The sequence below is a fragment of the Solanum pennellii genome, chromosome 4 (assembly GCF_001406875.1).
Source record: "Solanum pennellii chromosome 4, SPENNV200".
Taxonomy (NCBI): Eukaryota; Viridiplantae; Streptophyta; class Magnoliopsida; order Solanales; family Solanaceae; genus Solanum; species Solanum pennellii.
This window is the reverse complement of record NC_028640.1, coordinates 45854461-45872481: the sequence shown is the minus strand read 5'-3', so window position 1 is coordinate 45872481 and position 18021 is coordinate 45854461. Positions and strand designations below refer to the sequence as shown.

The 18021-nt window shown below is 37.8% G+C and overlaps 1 protein-coding gene, 1 long non-coding RNA gene and 1 pseudogene across 3 annotated transcripts in view; 2 read left to right on the top strand and 1 right to left on the bottom strand.

Annotated features, from left to right (window-relative positions):
• LOC107015615 (rhomboid-like protein 19) overlaps positions 1-5336 on the bottom strand; it is a 7095-nt gene extending 1759 nt beyond the window's left edge. The window contains exons 1-7 of the mRNA XM_015215941.2: positions 5178-5336; positions 4918-5051; positions 1476-1536; positions 1051-1217; positions 678-783; positions 364-566; positions 136-276 (exon numbers count right to left, since the gene is read on the bottom strand). Of these exons, the coding sequence (XP_015071427.1) occupies positions 136-276; positions 364-566; positions 678-783; positions 1051-1217; positions 1476-1536; positions 4918-5045 (806 nt within the window). The 5' untranslated portion in view covers positions 5046-5051; positions 5178-5336. The remainder of the gene's footprint in view (positions 1-135; positions 277-363; positions 567-677; positions 784-1050; positions 1218-1475; positions 1537-4917; positions 5052-5177) is intronic.
• A 1452-nt stretch (positions 5337-6788) lies between these two features.
• LOC107016202 lies at positions 6789-9206 on the top strand. 2 transcript variants are annotated; one of them, XR_003577747.1, is made up of 2 exons: positions 6789-7471; positions 7977-9206. It is a non-coding gene; the product is annotated as an uncharacterized LOC107016202 (long non-coding RNA). The 2 variants fall into 2 exon arrangements; XR_001456429.2 differs by having other exon boundaries at positions 6791-7471; positions 8022-9206.
• A 3095-nt stretch (positions 9207-12301) lies between these two features.
• On the top strand, positions 12302-13153 carry LOC114076756 (annotated as a pseudogene).
• Positions 13154-18021: the final 4868 nt, after the last annotated feature.

Below are 18021 nucleotides of genomic sequence, written 5' to 3'. Positions count from 1 at the left end.
GGGGGGGGGGGGGTATACATGTTCAAACAAAAAGAGCTGAATAGTCTAGAATATGAGCACATATTAACCATGATAAACATCAGCTTTGGGAAATTTTGTAAAGCACAGCAACATTTAGTACAAAGTTTTATATACCTCCTCCTCGATGCTTCAATGGGATCAGAACCAGGCAATGTGGAACCACCCAGAGTATAGCCCCTTTCCTCATTAGAAGTCTCAGATCTTCTACCACAAAGCATCCGTTCAAATATTGTTGCAATTGGATCAATTACTGGTCTGCATTACACCAAACGAGATGTCACTGTGGGAACACAAACTAGTTAAGACAAGTAGTTCATAGCAAGAGAGAAGATCGGAAAATACCTCAAAAATTCAGGGAAGAAAGAAGAGAAGGAAAATTCATCACTTGGGTCACCCTTTAGTTTTGTCTCTGGTTTCTTCTGCCAATATCTTAGGTAAATCCAGCCTAAATATGTCCCAAATACTATTGTAGGAAGGTAAGATACTGAATCTGCTGTAAAAAAGCTTATAGCAATTGAGAACAACAATGCAAGGGAAGGCAACCACTGCAAAGAGTTCAAAACAGCAATCACAACTGATGTTAGAGCACAATTTAATTTGAGAGATTAGTGTCTGGAGATGCCTTTCAAATTAATTGGTAATTCCAGTGCTTGTACCTTTGCTTTCAGTTTCAAAATAGACAACTCCTGGTCGGGCATGATTTGCTTGACACCAACTAAGAAACCAGAAAGAACTCCTTGGAAGCCGGAAATGGGCATATAGCTAACAAATAAGAATCGGCAGAGCCGTATAATCAGGAGTTATGCAATACTTCCATTAAAGATAGAATACAGTAAAGCGTCACATTGTGCTTGTAAGGAATCCATAAGTATTAGAAAACGAAAAATAAAATAAGCAAGTCTGATTCCTTGGAAAACTACCACTGAGTCACTAAATCCTTAATCCTAAAGTAATAAAATAATTACGAGAAGAGGAAGTAACCGGGCAAGCAAAGTAATTCACTGATAGTATAAAGTCCATGCAACTTACAGATAAATTTCCAGTCTTGTTACGTAGTACAATGATATGGCTGTGATGAAAACAAAGACAGATGTCAAAAAGTTGACAATAAAGATGAACTTTAAGAATTCCCTAGAACCCCAGATGGGCTCAAGCAGCTTCCCCAAGAAAAGAAGTCCGATAGTGCTGATGATTGCCTGGATATAATAGGTGATGTCAAGGAGAATGATACAAAGAATAAAGTTGAACATTTAATTAGACCATAAAAGTATACTCCCTAGTCCCTATAATAGTTAAAACTTTTAGATGAGATAGTCACACACTTGAACACTTCAATATATATATATGATTAAGTATTGAAAGTGTGAGCCTCAGGTTTCTTCTCTTTAAGGCAGCTGTGAAATGTAAGCTAGAACCAAGAAAATTAGTTAATGCTTAATGCCAAAGAAGCATACCCCATACACTGTTTGTTCAGTGTAACCAGCTGTTATAAGATTCCATGCAAATGGAATAGTCCTGCAATAAACACAAAAGATCACACTTTACAAACAGTTGAAGAGAAGAGATACAACTGTTTTTCACAGATTCCAACAGTATACATCATGTCCAAGTAGTATAGGGTGGTTCACAAGTTCTAAGCAATCTACAGTTCCACTAATACAGGATTACAGAACCAAATGACCATCCTTCAGTGAACTAGTCAAATATCCCTTCCCAATAATTAGGTGATCAAGGCTGGACTGCTGAGTATAGTCTCGTTATTAGAACAAGGTTCACACAATATTCTGTCTAAGCATATATGAGAAAGGGGATAATTGTTTCAGACTATATGTAAAAGTTACTCTGCACCACCAGATCTTCTGTCCAAAACACTGTCTTTTTAAAATAATCTCCTGTCATTAAAAACCTTTAATTAATAAATAAATTACAGAACACAAATTGTTTAATCTGAACCTCTGAATTTATTTATTTTTCAACATAAGAAAAGAAAAAGACAACATGACAAAAATGTCTCGTGTTATGGGCTTGGTCTGAAATGAGCAGTTTGCCAAAAGTAAGCATTTTTGTCTTGGTAAAGTTTTAACAAACTCTAGCTATTGGATTAAACTGAACAGTGAAAAAAATTATTTAGCGGGAACATACATTCGGGGGTGCAGATTCTGCTGTTTTTGGTCTATTTTTGGTTTGTGATACAATTTTTGAGGTAGTGTTTCTAGTATTTTGTCTATTTCCGATACCTAGTGCAATTTTTGGTGCTGCGATTTATGAGATCTGATGGAATTTACTTGTGTTTCTGATAAGATACTTTTCAAAAAATAAAAAATCCACAAGAGCCAGTAGTCCAAGGTTCGAAACTTGGTGGATTATACATCATCGCAGAAGGATGTTTTTCCTCATCTCCTACCTGGATGCTGGATCTATTATACAATATAGGCCATTTGTTTCTCATTGATCTCCATAAGCTGACTCCATATGTTCATTCACTTCATTGGCGATCCACTTATCTTCCATACCATACTTGTGATATGATAGTCTCCTACCACAATGATTGTTCTGGAGTTGAGAATCTCAAAGCCATTTAAGCATAAGACTTTGTTTCTGAATCCTAAATTTTTTATCACTTATTCCACCTTCCTTCTTGCATTTTGTAACAATGTCCCACTTAACCAGGTGGATCTTCTTTGTCGGACGATTTCCCTGCCAAAAAATGTTTCATCCAACTTCATCAAAATTATTGGCTACATTAAGTGGCATAGGAAAATAGACATCATATATGTTGGCAAGGCATCTAGAACACTGTTGACCAAGGTCAATCTTCCCCAAAGCGATAAGATCTGTCCTTCCCAACTAACTAGTTTCTTTTCACACTTTTCCAACACTGAGTTCCATGCAGATTTAAATTTGCTTTCTGCCCTAATGGCATACTCAAATAGACTATTGATAACTCCGCAATTCTACCCCCCAGTTTGCAAGCTATTGCATAGAAGCGGGGCTTTTAACCTGTGCGCACCCAAAGGGTAGCGGCTGTGGTTTCCCTTGTCATCAAACATAAAAATCTACCACATACGTTGGACAGACTACTCATTTCAAATTCAGATCCAGTTGGTAAACTGCGTTGTTTTAAGCATGTCAGCCAAACCCTCCATGGCTATAATGAATAAGAAAGGAGATAAAACAGGTCGCCTTGTCTTAATCCTCTTCCAGAGAAGAAGAAACCAGTTGGAGAATCATTAACTGATAATTAAATTGTGCTGGTGCAGATTTTGATCCATTCTATCCACCTCCCACCAATCCCTTTTTTTCCAGAGTCTTCCATAAGTAGACCAAGTTGAGGTAATCATATATGCCTTCTTGATGTCTAGGTTGCATAGAACTCCAATAGTCCCATCTCTGACCCTTGTGCCCACACATTCATTTGCTACAAATAGCAACCATAGTCTGTTTGCCCTCGATAAAAGCCATCTATTGAGGATTAACCAGCTTAAATACCACTCTCTTAAGCCTCTCAGTCAATAGCTTTGAGATGATTTTATAGATGCATCTTGTCAATCTGATAGGGTTGAAATCCTTAAGCTCTTTTGCTCCCACCTTCTGAGGAACCAATGCTATAAAGGTAGCATCGAAGCTCTTCATGAGAAATGCACTGATCATCAAAATTTTGTATAGCAGCCCACACCTCTTTCTTCACTACCTCCCAACACTGAATGACGAAGACCAGTGTGTAGCCATCTGGTCCAGGAGATCTGTCACCAGCACATGCCATCACACTATCTTTCACTTCTTGTTCCCCAAATTGGCACAGTAGCATTTGGTTTTCTTCTTTACTACTAAGTTATCTCTCTCTAAAATTAAATTAAGGTCTGCATTCCTCTATTCAGAGTATAGATCCTGGTATAAGTTGACCATTTCTCAATTGATGTCCTCTGGATCTGCTAAATTTTCCCCATTAACCTACAGACAGACAATGTTGTTATCACTTCTCTGATTGTTAGCAGATCTATGAAAGAACTTTGTATGTCTATCCCCTTTTTTGAGCCATAATACCCTGGATATTTGTCTCTATGTAACTTCCACTTTTTTAGCAATATACTCAAATTCTACCTCTAGCGTAGCCTTCAGGTAGTTCTCATCATCAGTTAAGCATCTTTGATCTTGAATCTCTTCTAGGGCTGCTATTTGGTTAAGAATACTCTGCTTTTGTAGCCCTAAATTGCCTTGCTCCAAACTTTAAGATTCTCTTTTAAGGCTTTCAGCTTGAAATCTAACATATAGTCGGACCTTCCTTCACAGATACTAGAGTTACACCAGTCAAGTGTCTAAATGAAATAATGAGGCAAGTTTGAGGGGTCATACATTAGTGACAGAAGCAAAATGCTTCATTTGTACCCAATCTTTTAACACGAAATATAAATTTATGTTCACTAAAATCGCAATAGTAGTAAGTTTGAACCAATAGTTTTACAAATACAAAGAGTTCAATACTAAGAACCTTAAAGATTGAACCCATAAAATTTAAATCCTAGATCTGCGTCTGTAGTCCATGAATTGAGCCTATACTCAGGAACTCATGTACAAGAAAGCTGCCTTGAAATTGGAACATTCACGTCAAGAACCACAAGGAGCACCCTATACTCAGTCCAAAATTCTCTTTTTCTTAAAGATATATTCAGTAATTTCATAGCAAGTCTTTATCTAGCATTTCAATATAAACTTTTTTTCTTCCAATGAGGACAGATACATGTATCAAAGAGATCAGCACATGATCCATGAAGTTGAGATTCAAGTGAAGCATTTACAGATAGAGAAACTACATTATCATATCTAATTCCGATTGTAAAATCGGGTGATTGGACAAGCAAAATCAAATATTAATTTAAGAGGAGATAGAAGGAGTACTTGGCAGGTATGAGAGCAAGATAAGAAAGAGCAGAAGGAAGAATCTGAACAACAATGTGACCGCCAACAAGCACAACCGCAAGACCCTTACAAAGCCTGGTGAAGCCCGTATACATATTCATACTCATACTTTCCTATTACAAAAAACACAGACTGTGAAATCCCAACAACCCAAATCCAATAAACACAAAATTAAATTACAGATCCACAGGTAAGTAGAGAAATTAATGGGATCATAAGCATATGTAACGCAAACTTACAAGTGAAGCAAAGAGCTGTAATGGTGGTGCGTGTTTTGGACGAGTGGGAGATGGGTTGGGTTGCCCTCTCTTGCAGGGGAGGTAGTATAGTTAGATGGGAGACTAATGTTAAGGCGTCACAAGAAACAACGATTTCTTTGGAACAAAGTTGTCAATCGTTTTTAAAAAAATTGACTTAGGGCATCATAATTACATAGTGTAACATTTTGTTTGGATGTTAGTCATTGTTTGTACTGTATCGTAGTTACAATATTTGATTAAATTGTATTGTAATTAAATAATTTATTAAAATATCGTTAATCATTTCTAATACTGAATTTATAAATAATTATAAATAAAATAAACAAAATTATCCGTCAATCATGCATATTCTTTTATGTCATATGAAAATAACATATTGTATCATCAATTATAATTGAAATATTTAAAGTTAATAAAATTAAAAAAATTATATTTAATTCTAAAAATTATCACGTACCGTATTAATTAAGAAATTTTAAAAAATGATGAAAAGGTGAGAAATTATTGCTTTTTATAAATTAACTAATTAATCTATTTATTCGTTCACCAATTGTAACTCTAAATCTTTAACTATAAATTTTAATTCGTTCACAGATTTGTTAAATCGATTATCCATATATATCAACTTACAACACTGTAGATGTATAAATATGTATATTACTTGATTCATAACTTAGATTATACTGATAATAATATCGATAATATATGCTATAAATTTTCGTAACAAAACAAATAATTCAAATAATTCGTAGCTTAAAATGCATAGTAAGTAATTGTCAAATTAAAATATTCATGTGTTTATAAAATTAAAAATTACTTAAAATTCAATAAATTAATCTAAACTTAATCACGTGCCAACATCATGGTCAATAGAAGAGACTTGTGTTCTTCCTGTGAACATCGCATCAATGTGTGACACATATTTACATCTTGACGATAAATATATAAGTCATTGAGATCATATGAGATTCCAAATTCACCTCTTTTATCATTTGCCGAATTTCGCTTTCAAAAATAGGTGGCATAGTTGAAAGTGTTGACATCAAATTTTGACCCCCCCCCCCTCTCCCGATAAGGTTAATTCACGAGTTTCTTAAATTTCACACGAAAGAAAATAATCGATTTTACAAGACTCCATATTTTTCAAATCATTTTAAAGTAGCTTTGGTTGATTTTTATAAGTTTTGAAGTGATATATATTTTATATGTTTTCATGTAGTTAATTTATTTCATAAAACATTCGAAAACCGTCTCAAAAGTTTTTGATAAATATTTGGTCAATTAGTCTAATTGTTTAATAATAATTCGACTTTAAATTATTTGACTAAATTAATTATTTTTATCTCGTCAAGATTAAGAAACTCGTTAATTAATTATATTAAGAGCTCGTCCTACCTATATTTCGCCAATTTTAATAATAAGTTCCAATTATATTAAATCAACAATCCATTTGGCTGCACAAAAGACCAAAATTTTGGGCTCCTACGTTATTTTTTATCCAACAGCCAACTACTTCAAACCCAAGATATTTAGGCCTCAATCCCTTTTTAAATCCTTAAGTTTCTTAGCATACCAATTCAATCAGTCTAATTGTCCCAGTGACCCGACCCAACTATTTATACCCAACCCATTCAAAACCAAAAGACCCAGACACAGTATCCGGCCGACCCGCCCCACATCTTTTTCTTCCTCATAGTGAACCCATCTATCGCATAACTGTTGTCGTCTTCCTCCAATTTGTACGAGATTTGTAGCAAACCAAGTTGTCCTCGTCCTTGAAGAACCGGGTGTCTCGATCTTACTCCTTCTTCGTCCTTTTCTCAAAATTGGACGGCCCTCACTCCTCTTCTGTTGGAATTGGTACGACTGATGGCTGTCCAACCTTATCCTAAGAGTGGGAATCCAAATTTCAAATTCAAAACCCATTCCCTTTTCCCTCCTCATGTTTAGATCATATCTCCTTCTATATAAACCTTCTTTTACCTTCATTTGGGTTTGGTCTGTTTTTTTTTTCTTTTTTTTAAAAGAACAGTGGAAAAAGTTGAGAAAAAGATTTTTTACTATGGGAAAGAATAGCTTAGCTGAGAGATAGAAGATAAGAATCGAAGTCAATGTACGGAACTATTTTGGGAGTAGGTTCTGCGATTGTGAAGGTTCGAGGTGATATTCCTTCGGTTCTTTTTCTCAAAACCTCGAGAGAGTTCTCGGAACTTACATTGTGGTGGTGGAAGTTCTGCTCGAGCTCGTAGTCTTAGTTCGCTGCCCGTAGAAAGGTAACACTTCTTCCCTTCACATTATTCTCTTTGCCTTTGCTATTTCGCTACATTGTTGTTATCTTTAGTTATGCTCTTTGTCAGGTCGAGTTTTGGCGTCTTAATAAGTCTTGTTTGCCTCAAAGTGAGCTCTGTTTTTATTTATAATATTGATTCTAAAGCCATATAGTCTTGTAGTTAATGTTGTCACTTCTCTGTTCTTTGTTTGGGGTTCATCTTCCCTTTCTCTAAATCTGTTATTCAAACATTGTCAAATATGTTTTCTTTCACTTTATTGTCTTGAGCACCAAAGGCTACATTCACTTATGACTGCTAATGTTGTCTGCTCTTTCCTTTGAGATTAGGGCAGAATTTCAAAATCTCTTAATATGGAGTTGGTTGTTTGTCATACTATTCTGTCTTTTTTTGATCGAATTCCATGGTCGTTCAATGTGTCTTGTAGCTGGTCGTTTCTTTTGCTTAAAACTAATGGGTTGTTTATATTTTGTTTTCTTGTTTGTTTAAGGTCTAATTTCTTTTGCGTGTTATCTTGTCTCAAATCTTCACTCAGTTCTCTTCTTACTCGAGTCACTCGTTCAAGCTGGAATGGACTGATGCAGGTAGGATAGTTTTCAATTTGCTTAGCGTCGATAATATTTGTTTCGAATCGACTCTATTTTGATCGAATTTCAACCTGTGATCTAGTATAGTCCCTTTATTTCGTGGAAGTTTTGAAATTAATTGACTGTTTACTTTGGTATAGGAGTGAGATTGTTCCTTCCTTTATGTATGTTTTTTAGCTATTGCGTTAAATTTTCTTTGCGGTTATGCTAGTTCTCGTTTCCAGCATGTTTTGAAGTGATGTTGTGAATCTATTCTTAAGTCGTATTCATGGGTTCAGTTTAGAGAATTCTCATTAATGTGTATCGAATGACGTTTTGAATCAAGTATCTCAATCTAATACTTTTACTTCACTGTTTCAATAATTGGTTTACTTTTGGCAAACTCACTTCATTGTATTACTTGTTTTTTTAAAAAAATTTTAAGCTTCTATAATGATCCATTTCCTCTAATTGTTTACTGTTATAGATTTTAGACTTATTTTGCACGTGTATGGGTTGTTGCCTTTATTTTAAGTTGATTGTTGTCCATGAAGTAAATGATTAACAACCTTTTCAATCTAAGATGTTTTAATCTTATTTTTGCTTCAGGAAAGAAATTTAAATTTATTAGTCGTGTGGTTACATTATCTTTCGTGTCTGTTGAGTAGCGTGATAAGGTCGTGTTTGCTGGAACATCTTAGATTCATTATTTTTTTGGAAATTTGTTCAAGGTGGAGTAGTCAATTTATAATCACTTTTGTTAATCCTACAATAAGATGCTAACTCTTGTTTATGCATTTTTTAATGTGAAATATACCGAGTTCATCGAGAACTCCTTCCTTCCTGCATTTTGAGAAAACCATAAAATTCGATGGGCAGATTGTTGAAGTTGAACTAGCATGCAGATTAAAGAAAGCCGAAGAAGTTGGATTAGAAGATGCAATTTAGTATTATTTTGTATTTTGTTATTTTCGGGCTTAAGCCATTGTCGTTTATTTTTTGTATTTATTTTGTATTAATTATTTGCTTAGTTTAGGACAGGTACGGAAGAAATGGGTCAAAAATCCAAAAAGTCAAATGGGTCAAAAACCCAAAACAGGTGGGTCCAAAATTCTGGTCAAGGCGAACGGATTTGGACTCAAATTTCTCTCCTTCTCCTCTTTACTTGTTTTTTTTTTTATTATTTGTTGTTTTGTTTGTCGCTAGTTTAAAGTTAGAAGAATCCGAATCCCCGCAAAACGCCACTTTAGTTTTAACGACTCGATCAAATCAAGTAAATATTTTTAAAGGATTTTACAAATTAAAATTCACTTAGATAAATAGTTTTCACTTACAAAACAATCTTAAATGATTTTTGGCATCCATTTTCAAACAACTCTTAGAAATATCTTTATCCCAATTTTAAGTTTTAGCCAAAATTAAGTTAATTGTAGGAAAACCGCAAGTTAGCAAACGTCTTAGGTGCTTTCAAAACCTTTCTAAGACGTTAATAGGAATCCCAGAACCCTTTTAAATATTTTCAAAACGATTTCTTTGTTTAAGTCTTTGAAAACATAATTTTATGGATTTTTCTTTAAAAATTAAGTGACGACTCTAAAAAAGTCGAAAATTTACAAAAAAACAAATATTTTCCCGAAAAACCCTTTTTGGGTATAAAATAGAAATGACGACTCTGCTGGGGACAACAGAGGATTCTAACCTTCAAACTAACTCTATTTTAGCTATGTGGTTTAATTGCTTATTTGTTTATTTTATCTTAGTTATAATTATTGCATTTTTTCATGGCATCTTTTCGCCAATTGGCAAATAGTTTGCATTGAGAAAATGAAAGTTACGTAGATTTCCACAATTTTCTTCAGAAATACACAAGAATTTCATTTGGAAGTGTCAAACGAATAGTCGGAATGCGATCATCCGACGTCGTTTGGTAGCTTCACCCCGATGTTTGTCCGACTCGGGTAACCATCAACTTGAAAACTATTCTAGAAAGCCTAAGCTAGAGCGAAACCAAAATTAAGTATTAGCCTAAGACAACTTCCCCAAGCTGTATTAAGTCCATTTAGTAGAAAACTGCCAAAATTGTGTCTAAGGTCTCCTACCTAACGACACATCATTTTATTTGACATTTGAATGATGTACGTGTGAAAACCAATTTGGGGTGTGTAAACCTAACTAGTTTCTGTTTTGTAGATATGGATCATTTTCCAAAGTTTGACATGGTCATAGCAGCGCCACCTCAACTCACAATGTGGTATAATAATCTCGATGGGGATCATAGAAGAACCCTTAACAAATACGTGGGTGCTCTGACAAAATTGATCAACATGAACGGTTGATCAAAACTGGTTGAGGTCCTCACGGGATATTGGGATAGCCAACGAATGGTGTTTCGATTTGGAACCGCTAAAATTACCCCAACTTTGGAGGAGATCCGAGACTGCATAGACACAGTAGGTACTGGGATAGAAAGAAAAGCAAGAAAACAAGAAGACATCTTTATCCCTAATAAGACTTCCGTAGAAGATATTGCAGACTGGTTCGGGTTAGGGAAAGACTTTGCCTACTGGTGCCGAAAATCCCATGTAGCATTCAGAGATCTTTATATCCGCTTTGGACATGCGAGCTTCTACCCCATTTACAACCGAGAGTTCAAGGTCTCTTACAGAGAATGGAACGAGATCCTTCCTCTAGCATTTGTTGTAGCGTTGTAGGGAACGATAGTCTTCCCGCATGGCCAAGTCTGAGCATCAATACCCGAGTTATAACACTCGCGCATACTCTATTCAAAGGGTACGAGAACCAAGGAATAACAAAATACTACCCTATACCTTCAGTCATCCTGTCCGACATGTATCGAGCTTTGGGAAAGTGTAAAGAGGGGCATCGATACTTCCAAGGATGCAACCTACTCCTTCAATGATGGATCCTCAGTCACTTGACAAAGGGTGCTGGGACTCAGAAGCTACATACTCTCGACAACAAAAACACCCTTAAAGATTTGAATGACATGCTGTACTAGGCGAATATGGACAACCGGAGAACAAGGGCAGATGGGCTCAGATTTTCTCCGAATTGAGAGAAGAAGATCTCCAATGGATTCTTGACCATGTCATCTCCAAAGAAGCCGTCGTGGAGAGCAACAGACAGATTGTGCTTCCTCTACCAGGTATTCAGGGAATTTGCCCTTATGCACCCTTTCGAGTCTTGCGACAGTTCGCGAGGAGACAAACTGTACCCAAAGAGGCATACTATGGCGCTTATGTATACAATATTAGAGACGATAGGGTGCACGACACATCTGAAATGTTCAGAGAATGGAAAAGTGCCAAGCAGATGGATAAAACCATCATCGACCCAGACCGATTTAATGCTGGATATGATGAAGATACAAAAAATGGTTGATAAAAGATATACAAAGTCTCTCCATCCCAACGCCGCGCAACTTTTGCAGCGTGACAAACAAAGAAGCCAAGGTAGTGGACGAGCTACAAGAGGTAAAGAAAGAGGCCCAAGAAGTGTATGCTAAGTTTATCCAGAACCAAGATACTATTGAGAAGGCGACTCAAGATGTGGAAAGACTAAGGCGTGGTTATGATGATTTCGGTACCTGGGTCAAGGAGAAAATCGAGAGGATGCGATACGAAAGCTTGGAAGACAAAGAACGACTGGGTGAAAGATTCTTGCTGATCTAAGATATATGTTTCAGCAATAAAAGACTCAAGGGATGGCGATGGAGCAGGACCATTAGGCACGACATAGTGAATATCGTCTTTGTGGGGTTTTTATATGTATTTATGTTGTTTTTAGCCCCTGCGTGGGCCTGCCTTTATTGCACTTTCTAATGTCCCCTGCATGGGTTTGAATTTAATGTTATTATCCTTTATTTTCCCCTTTTTGAACATTATTATTCACTTGTGAAATTTATTTTGGGGGGAATTGTCTATTTGGTTCAAATTCATGATTACATCATTCAAATACGCTAGGCCTACCCTTGGTATAAAAGGGCCCCCTGTATGTTTTAGGACGCGATATATGTGCTATTAATTGCTTATGTGTTATGTTGCTATGAATGAGGATATCGTAAACCCACTCCTATCCAGATTTTTTCAGAAGATATATACAAAAAAGTCACTGTTACAAAATGTCTGACCAAAATTTCCGAGTCTCAAGTTTCTCACTAAAAAGACATCTCTCATACCCCAAATCCTAAAACATTACGCTATTGTCTCAGGAAAGGAGAATCAATGCTATGGACAAGGGAAATAGTATCCAGACTGGGCCAAGCGAAAAAGAGAAAATTGACACACAAAAGCAGCCTGGAAAGCACCTGTATGACCTACTGTTTCCTCTTGGGAGCCCCGAGGAGGAACTCAACAAAGAGAGGTATGAGGAGGAACTTTCCCGCAACCTTCTTTTGAAGGACGTATGGAAAAAGGAGACAAGAAAATTTCTCTCGAAGCATATCCGCAGGAATATATAAAAAGGATAGAGGCTATCTCGTGCGCCCTCATTTTTTAGCATTGTCGATCTAGACGTATGCTGAGGCCTGTTGAAAGAGCATATTCCCAAGTGGAATCAGGGGACCACCACAAGACTTGTGAGTGTCATCCCAACCAGAAAGGGCATACGATAGAAGAATGCATAGAGTTCAAGAACACAGTCCATCGTTTGTTCTGCATGGACAGTACTCCGAACACTTGGGGTGATGGTTTCCTCCTTGCATGTGATGAACCACGGCTTGACATACTAGTCACAGAGAAGACCATATTCTATAGTTGCTCATTCACGCCGTTCAAGAAAACGATGAGGGAAGTTTACTCAGAATTAGTTCAGAATGGAGTCTTTACCCATTTCTACGGGGGCTTGGGAGTATCGCATTCTCTTTAGTACAAAGTTCGGAAGCGTTGTACCTATCACGATGCCGCATACCACAACATTGAAAAGTGTCTTGAGTTCCGCCACGTCCTCGATTCCCTCATCAACATGGGAAAGATTCGAGTCGAGTTTATTCCTCATGACTGATGCTGCAACGACAAGAAGAATGAATGAGATGTAGTAATTATTATTATCTTTAAATCTTTGTTGTCTTTCAATTTCTTTTTAATCGCAACGAATGAATGAATGAAAATATTTTCTTATATACTCGAAATACGTTGGGCCTGAATTCTCCTTGTGAGATATGTAGGCATCCTTCCCAGGCTCGGCCCCTATATTTAAAATTTTTTATTCTCTTCCTTCATGTTACGAGAAGATATGAAGGCCAGATCAACAGATGTCAAAGAGCAACTGCAAGAAGACTTTAACTCAACGTGATTTAGCCTTTCTGAGACAATGTCAAAACTAAAACAAGCAAACTCCTGCTTGTTAAAAAATGTGTTTCCGTACTTACTCGTGAGTTAAAGATACCCTCAAACAAAGCAACTTGTGTGTTATCTGCTCCCTGTGTGATATTATGCATTTTGTATTCTGAATGTACACTGACAAATCTTCCTTTGAGTTGTTTTCCTTCTGAGGTACTTTGAAACTGATCTGTGTTGACTGAAAGCTGGCAGATCATCCCTATTTCACCGGATCAAAAGGTCCCACAGATTCCTTCCTTAAATGAAATTCAGACAAAAGAAAGACAGTCATGGGAGATGGTAATGAAGAAGTAAGTCCTACTGATGTTGTGGTGGCTCTACCTACCATAGCGGACCAGAATGAGTTGATTCTGCAACTAATACAGCAAATTACAAAAATGAGAGTTGAAATGCAAAGGAGACAGATCTGCCTCCGCCAGGGTTTGCTGCTAACACTGATGATGGGAGGCCTCCAATCTACTTCCCTTATCCATCTCTGAACCAGCCATCTACACTTGCTCAGAATCCGTCGGTTATAGATCTGACTACCAAAAATCCCCAATATGCTTCCGCATCCTACCAAACTCCACCTATCCTCAAAACAACCACCTCCAAATTCCACCCCATCCTCAAAATACCCACCATCAAACCGCTTCACCACCGCAAAATCAAAACCAAAATACTTTCAATCCCCAAACACCCCACCACCACGTAAATCAGAATACCACTCCTCAGACTTACCCTCAGAATTATCAAATCTCTCAAAATGCCCAGAGTCCCTCTGTAGCTCCACTCTTACCTAAAAGAACCACTTTCCAAATTCCCGTCCCTGTCGAGCACAAAGGTGGATATAAAAGAAGAGATCAATAAGGCCATGAAAGAGTTCCAATGCGTCCTTGAAGAGTTGTGCATCCATCCAAATTTGGACCTTCCAGAAGGGTTCAAGATCCCGAAGTTTGATACTTTCGAAAGAGTGGGCAACCCTATGGCTCATCTGAGAGCCTATTGCGACCAACTTGTTGGAGTTGGTAGGGATGAAGCTCTGTTGATGCAGCTCTTTAGCCGAAGTCTATGCGGGGAGGCTCTGAAATGGTTCACCTCCCACGAAACCAGGCAATGGCCCAGCTAGAACGCCCTGGCCAAAGACTTTATTGATCGGTTTGCTTACAACATAGAAATCATTCCCGATCGATACTCTTTGGAAAAAATGAAGCAGAAATCCACTAAGAGCTACAAAGAGTTCGCCTACAGGTGGAGGAAGGAAGCTGCAAGAGTAAGGCCGCCCATGTCCGATAAAGAAGTAGTGGAAGTGTTCGTGCGGGTGCAAGAGCCCGAATTTTATGATAGAATCATGTTGCTTGTTGGAGCAAAATTTGTCGAGATAGTCAAGATTGGTGAGACTATCGAAGTTGGTTTGAAAATGGGGAAAATAGCCCATGTTTCTGCATCGCCTGGATCATCTAGAGTGTTGAAAAAAAAGAGAGAAGAAATTGCTGATTTCTCTTATGAAGGGAAGAAGACCCCTAGAAGATCATCGTCATCCCAAGGTCGTCCTCGACCTCATACCAAGATTGCTACACGCAGGCTATTCATCCAAATAATCCTCCTCCAGTCTATCACAATACTACCTCCACCTATCCAAATGTCCCCTCTCCAAATTATCAAAGTCTGTCCTTGCTTTACCAAAAGCCATCTCCCATATATCAAAATCATCCTCCACTTTACCAAATGCCACCCCTCACTACCAAAATGTCGCTCCCAAAAATCACCAAGCTCCATCGCCAAACTACCAAATGAATCCCTATCCCAGAAATCAATTTCCGCGTCCCAACAATAGAGGTTACGAATAGATGCCTCCTTCACAAGGCAGTTATGATCCCCCTCGACCTCGATTTAGAAGAAGACTCCTTGGAAATTCACTACGCTAGCCGAAAGCCGAACAAAGTTGTACGAGCGACTGCCTGTGGCTGGATATATCCATCAGTGGGGCCAAAACCAGTGGATACTAGTTCTATGTTCTATAAGCCCGATCAAAGGTGTGCTTATCAATCCAACAGTGTTGGGCATGAACCGAGGACTATATAAACCTTAAGCACAAAATTCAGGATCTAATTGACCAAGAAGTAGTCTCTCTCCAACCAGCTGCACATAATGTCAATACCAATCCTTTATCAAATCATGGAGGCGGCAATGTTAATATGATAGAGACAAATGATGATTGGTGTGTGAAAAAAGTGATAACCCCAATTGTTCATGACGAGTTGGAAAGGTCTATGGCTTCGTTGAGTATAAAAGAGAAAAAGAGTTCGTTATCTTGACACCTGCGAAGGCTGTTGCCTTGGTACCATCAGAAACTCTTGTCAGGCCAAAATTCGTGATTGAAACAATTGTTGCTTAGGTATGATCCGATCTGGGAGATGTTATACTCCCGAAGAATTGACTATTGGAGGGCAGAAGAAGGATCAGGGTAAAAGGCCAATAAGCAAAGGCAAAGCGGAGGAATTCCGGAGAATGCAGCCAAAAGATTATTCAATTGTTAAGCATTTGGAGAATACTCTAGCCCAGATTTCTGTGCGGGCCCTGCTGATGAGCTCTCAATTGCATATATAGGCTTTGATGAAGGCTCTCGATGATACGTATGTTCCCGTGGGAACAAGCAGCTTTAATGCGGCCGCTATGATCAACCAAGTCATCTGAGGGAATCGGATTAGCTTTTGCAACGATGAGTTGCCTTTTGAAAGGAGGTCACACAATAAGGCGCTGCATATCACTGTTGTATGCTGTGAAAAGTTCATAAATCGCGTCTTGGTGGATGACATATCTTGTCTAATTATGTGCCCGTTGTCGACATTGAGGCAATTACGGTTTGACTTGGGGAAGCTGGAGCAAAACCAAGTCAATGTAAGAGCTTTTGATAAGATACAGAGAGATACGCTGGGAGCGGTGAATTTGGCCATCCAAATGGGTCTGGCAGAATTCAGCGCACACTTTCAGGTGTTGGACATTGACACAAGCTCTAACCTTCTTCTAGGAAGGCCTTTCATTCATATGGCTGGAGCTGTGCCTTCTACCCTTAATTAGGTGATGAAACTCATTTGAAGGAACAAAAAGATGGTTATTCATGGTTAAGGGAGTCAATCCGGCAGACAGGCGCCAATCATTGATGAGGTATCGTGAGGTACAGATTTTTACACGGTGGAGCTGGTAAATGCCACCGGAGAGGACTTGGACCCACAGCCTCCTATGTCTGCCGTGTACTAGATGATAGCCACTGTGATGCTGCGGAATGGTTTTGAACCAGCTTTTTGATTGGGAAGAAATTCCTAAGGAATTATTGAGCCTATTCCGATCCCCTTCAAAGGAGCTAGATATGGTTTGGGGTACGTCCCCACAGATCATGATATGAAGGCGAAGAAGAAGATTGATCAAGCATTGGCTAAGCCAATCCCTCATCTGTATAAATCATTCCCGGTCCGAGAGTATGCCAAGCATGACAACTTATACACTTAGATATGAACAAGCTAACATAATCAAGTTCTCTCACATAGAAGGATTCTAGGTTTACCTAATAATCTTAAATGAATCAAAGAAAGTTAGACTAGAATAGCTTGATGTTGAGACTTGTGTTTCCTTCATGTAAATCCTGGCTTACTAAAATTAGACCATGGTTGGAAGCTTGAGATGGTAAGTCTCATGGTAACTTGAGAGAGTAAATCTCGTTGTAGCTTAAGATAGTAAATCTCACGGAAGATTGGGGATGGTGATTACCATGGTATCTTGGAATTGAGGAATCAAACTCTCCTAAGAATAACTTAAAGTAGCATGATTAAATGCCTTATGATAGATTGACTTGGTTAGGCCAAAACCATTTCATGGTAGTTTTAGGATAGATGACTTATACCGTCCTAATGGTAGCTTGGCTTGCATTAAAGGTGCAATTCATAGAATAGGTTGTGTTAGATTACTCATGGTCACTTAGGGAAATCATAATACCCTATGGCTAGATTACATATTGATGAGTGGATGCATGGTGGCTAGGTGGGTATTTTTATAACCTTCCTATGATAGTTGGATCTCATGATATTATGTTTTCCATTATAGTTATGTCTAGTATGATAGTATGCTATTCTTGATAGACTAGTATGAAAGATAGTTAGCATTGAGTAAGCTAGCCTAAATGAGTATTTAGCGTGAATGGAAGAACCGTATGTCATTCATATATGACACAAGTATGACTTGAAGCTACTTATGAAATGTGAAATTAGGTCCTTAGTGACACTTAAGAGGGAGTAACACATGAATAGGTGACTTCAAGATATGCTTAGTGTGTGAAGTAGAGTAAGATACCCCACATGCATTGCACCAGTGTGCCTTGAGGTGACCTAGGGGTATAGTGCTCTACTTATGTATGAATGAGGTCTATGACCAAGAATTACCAAAGAGGTGCTTAGCTTAGGTAGTAGTATGGGAACCTTTGACTTGCACAAGTATACGTGGAGGTGTCTTGGGACGTAGTTCACTTGAGTATAAATGACAAATGGTTGAAGTATCAAATTACGATTATGTATTATGTTGACTAACTATTTGAGATACTCTTATGATGTTATTGTTAGCTTCCATACTTAGTACT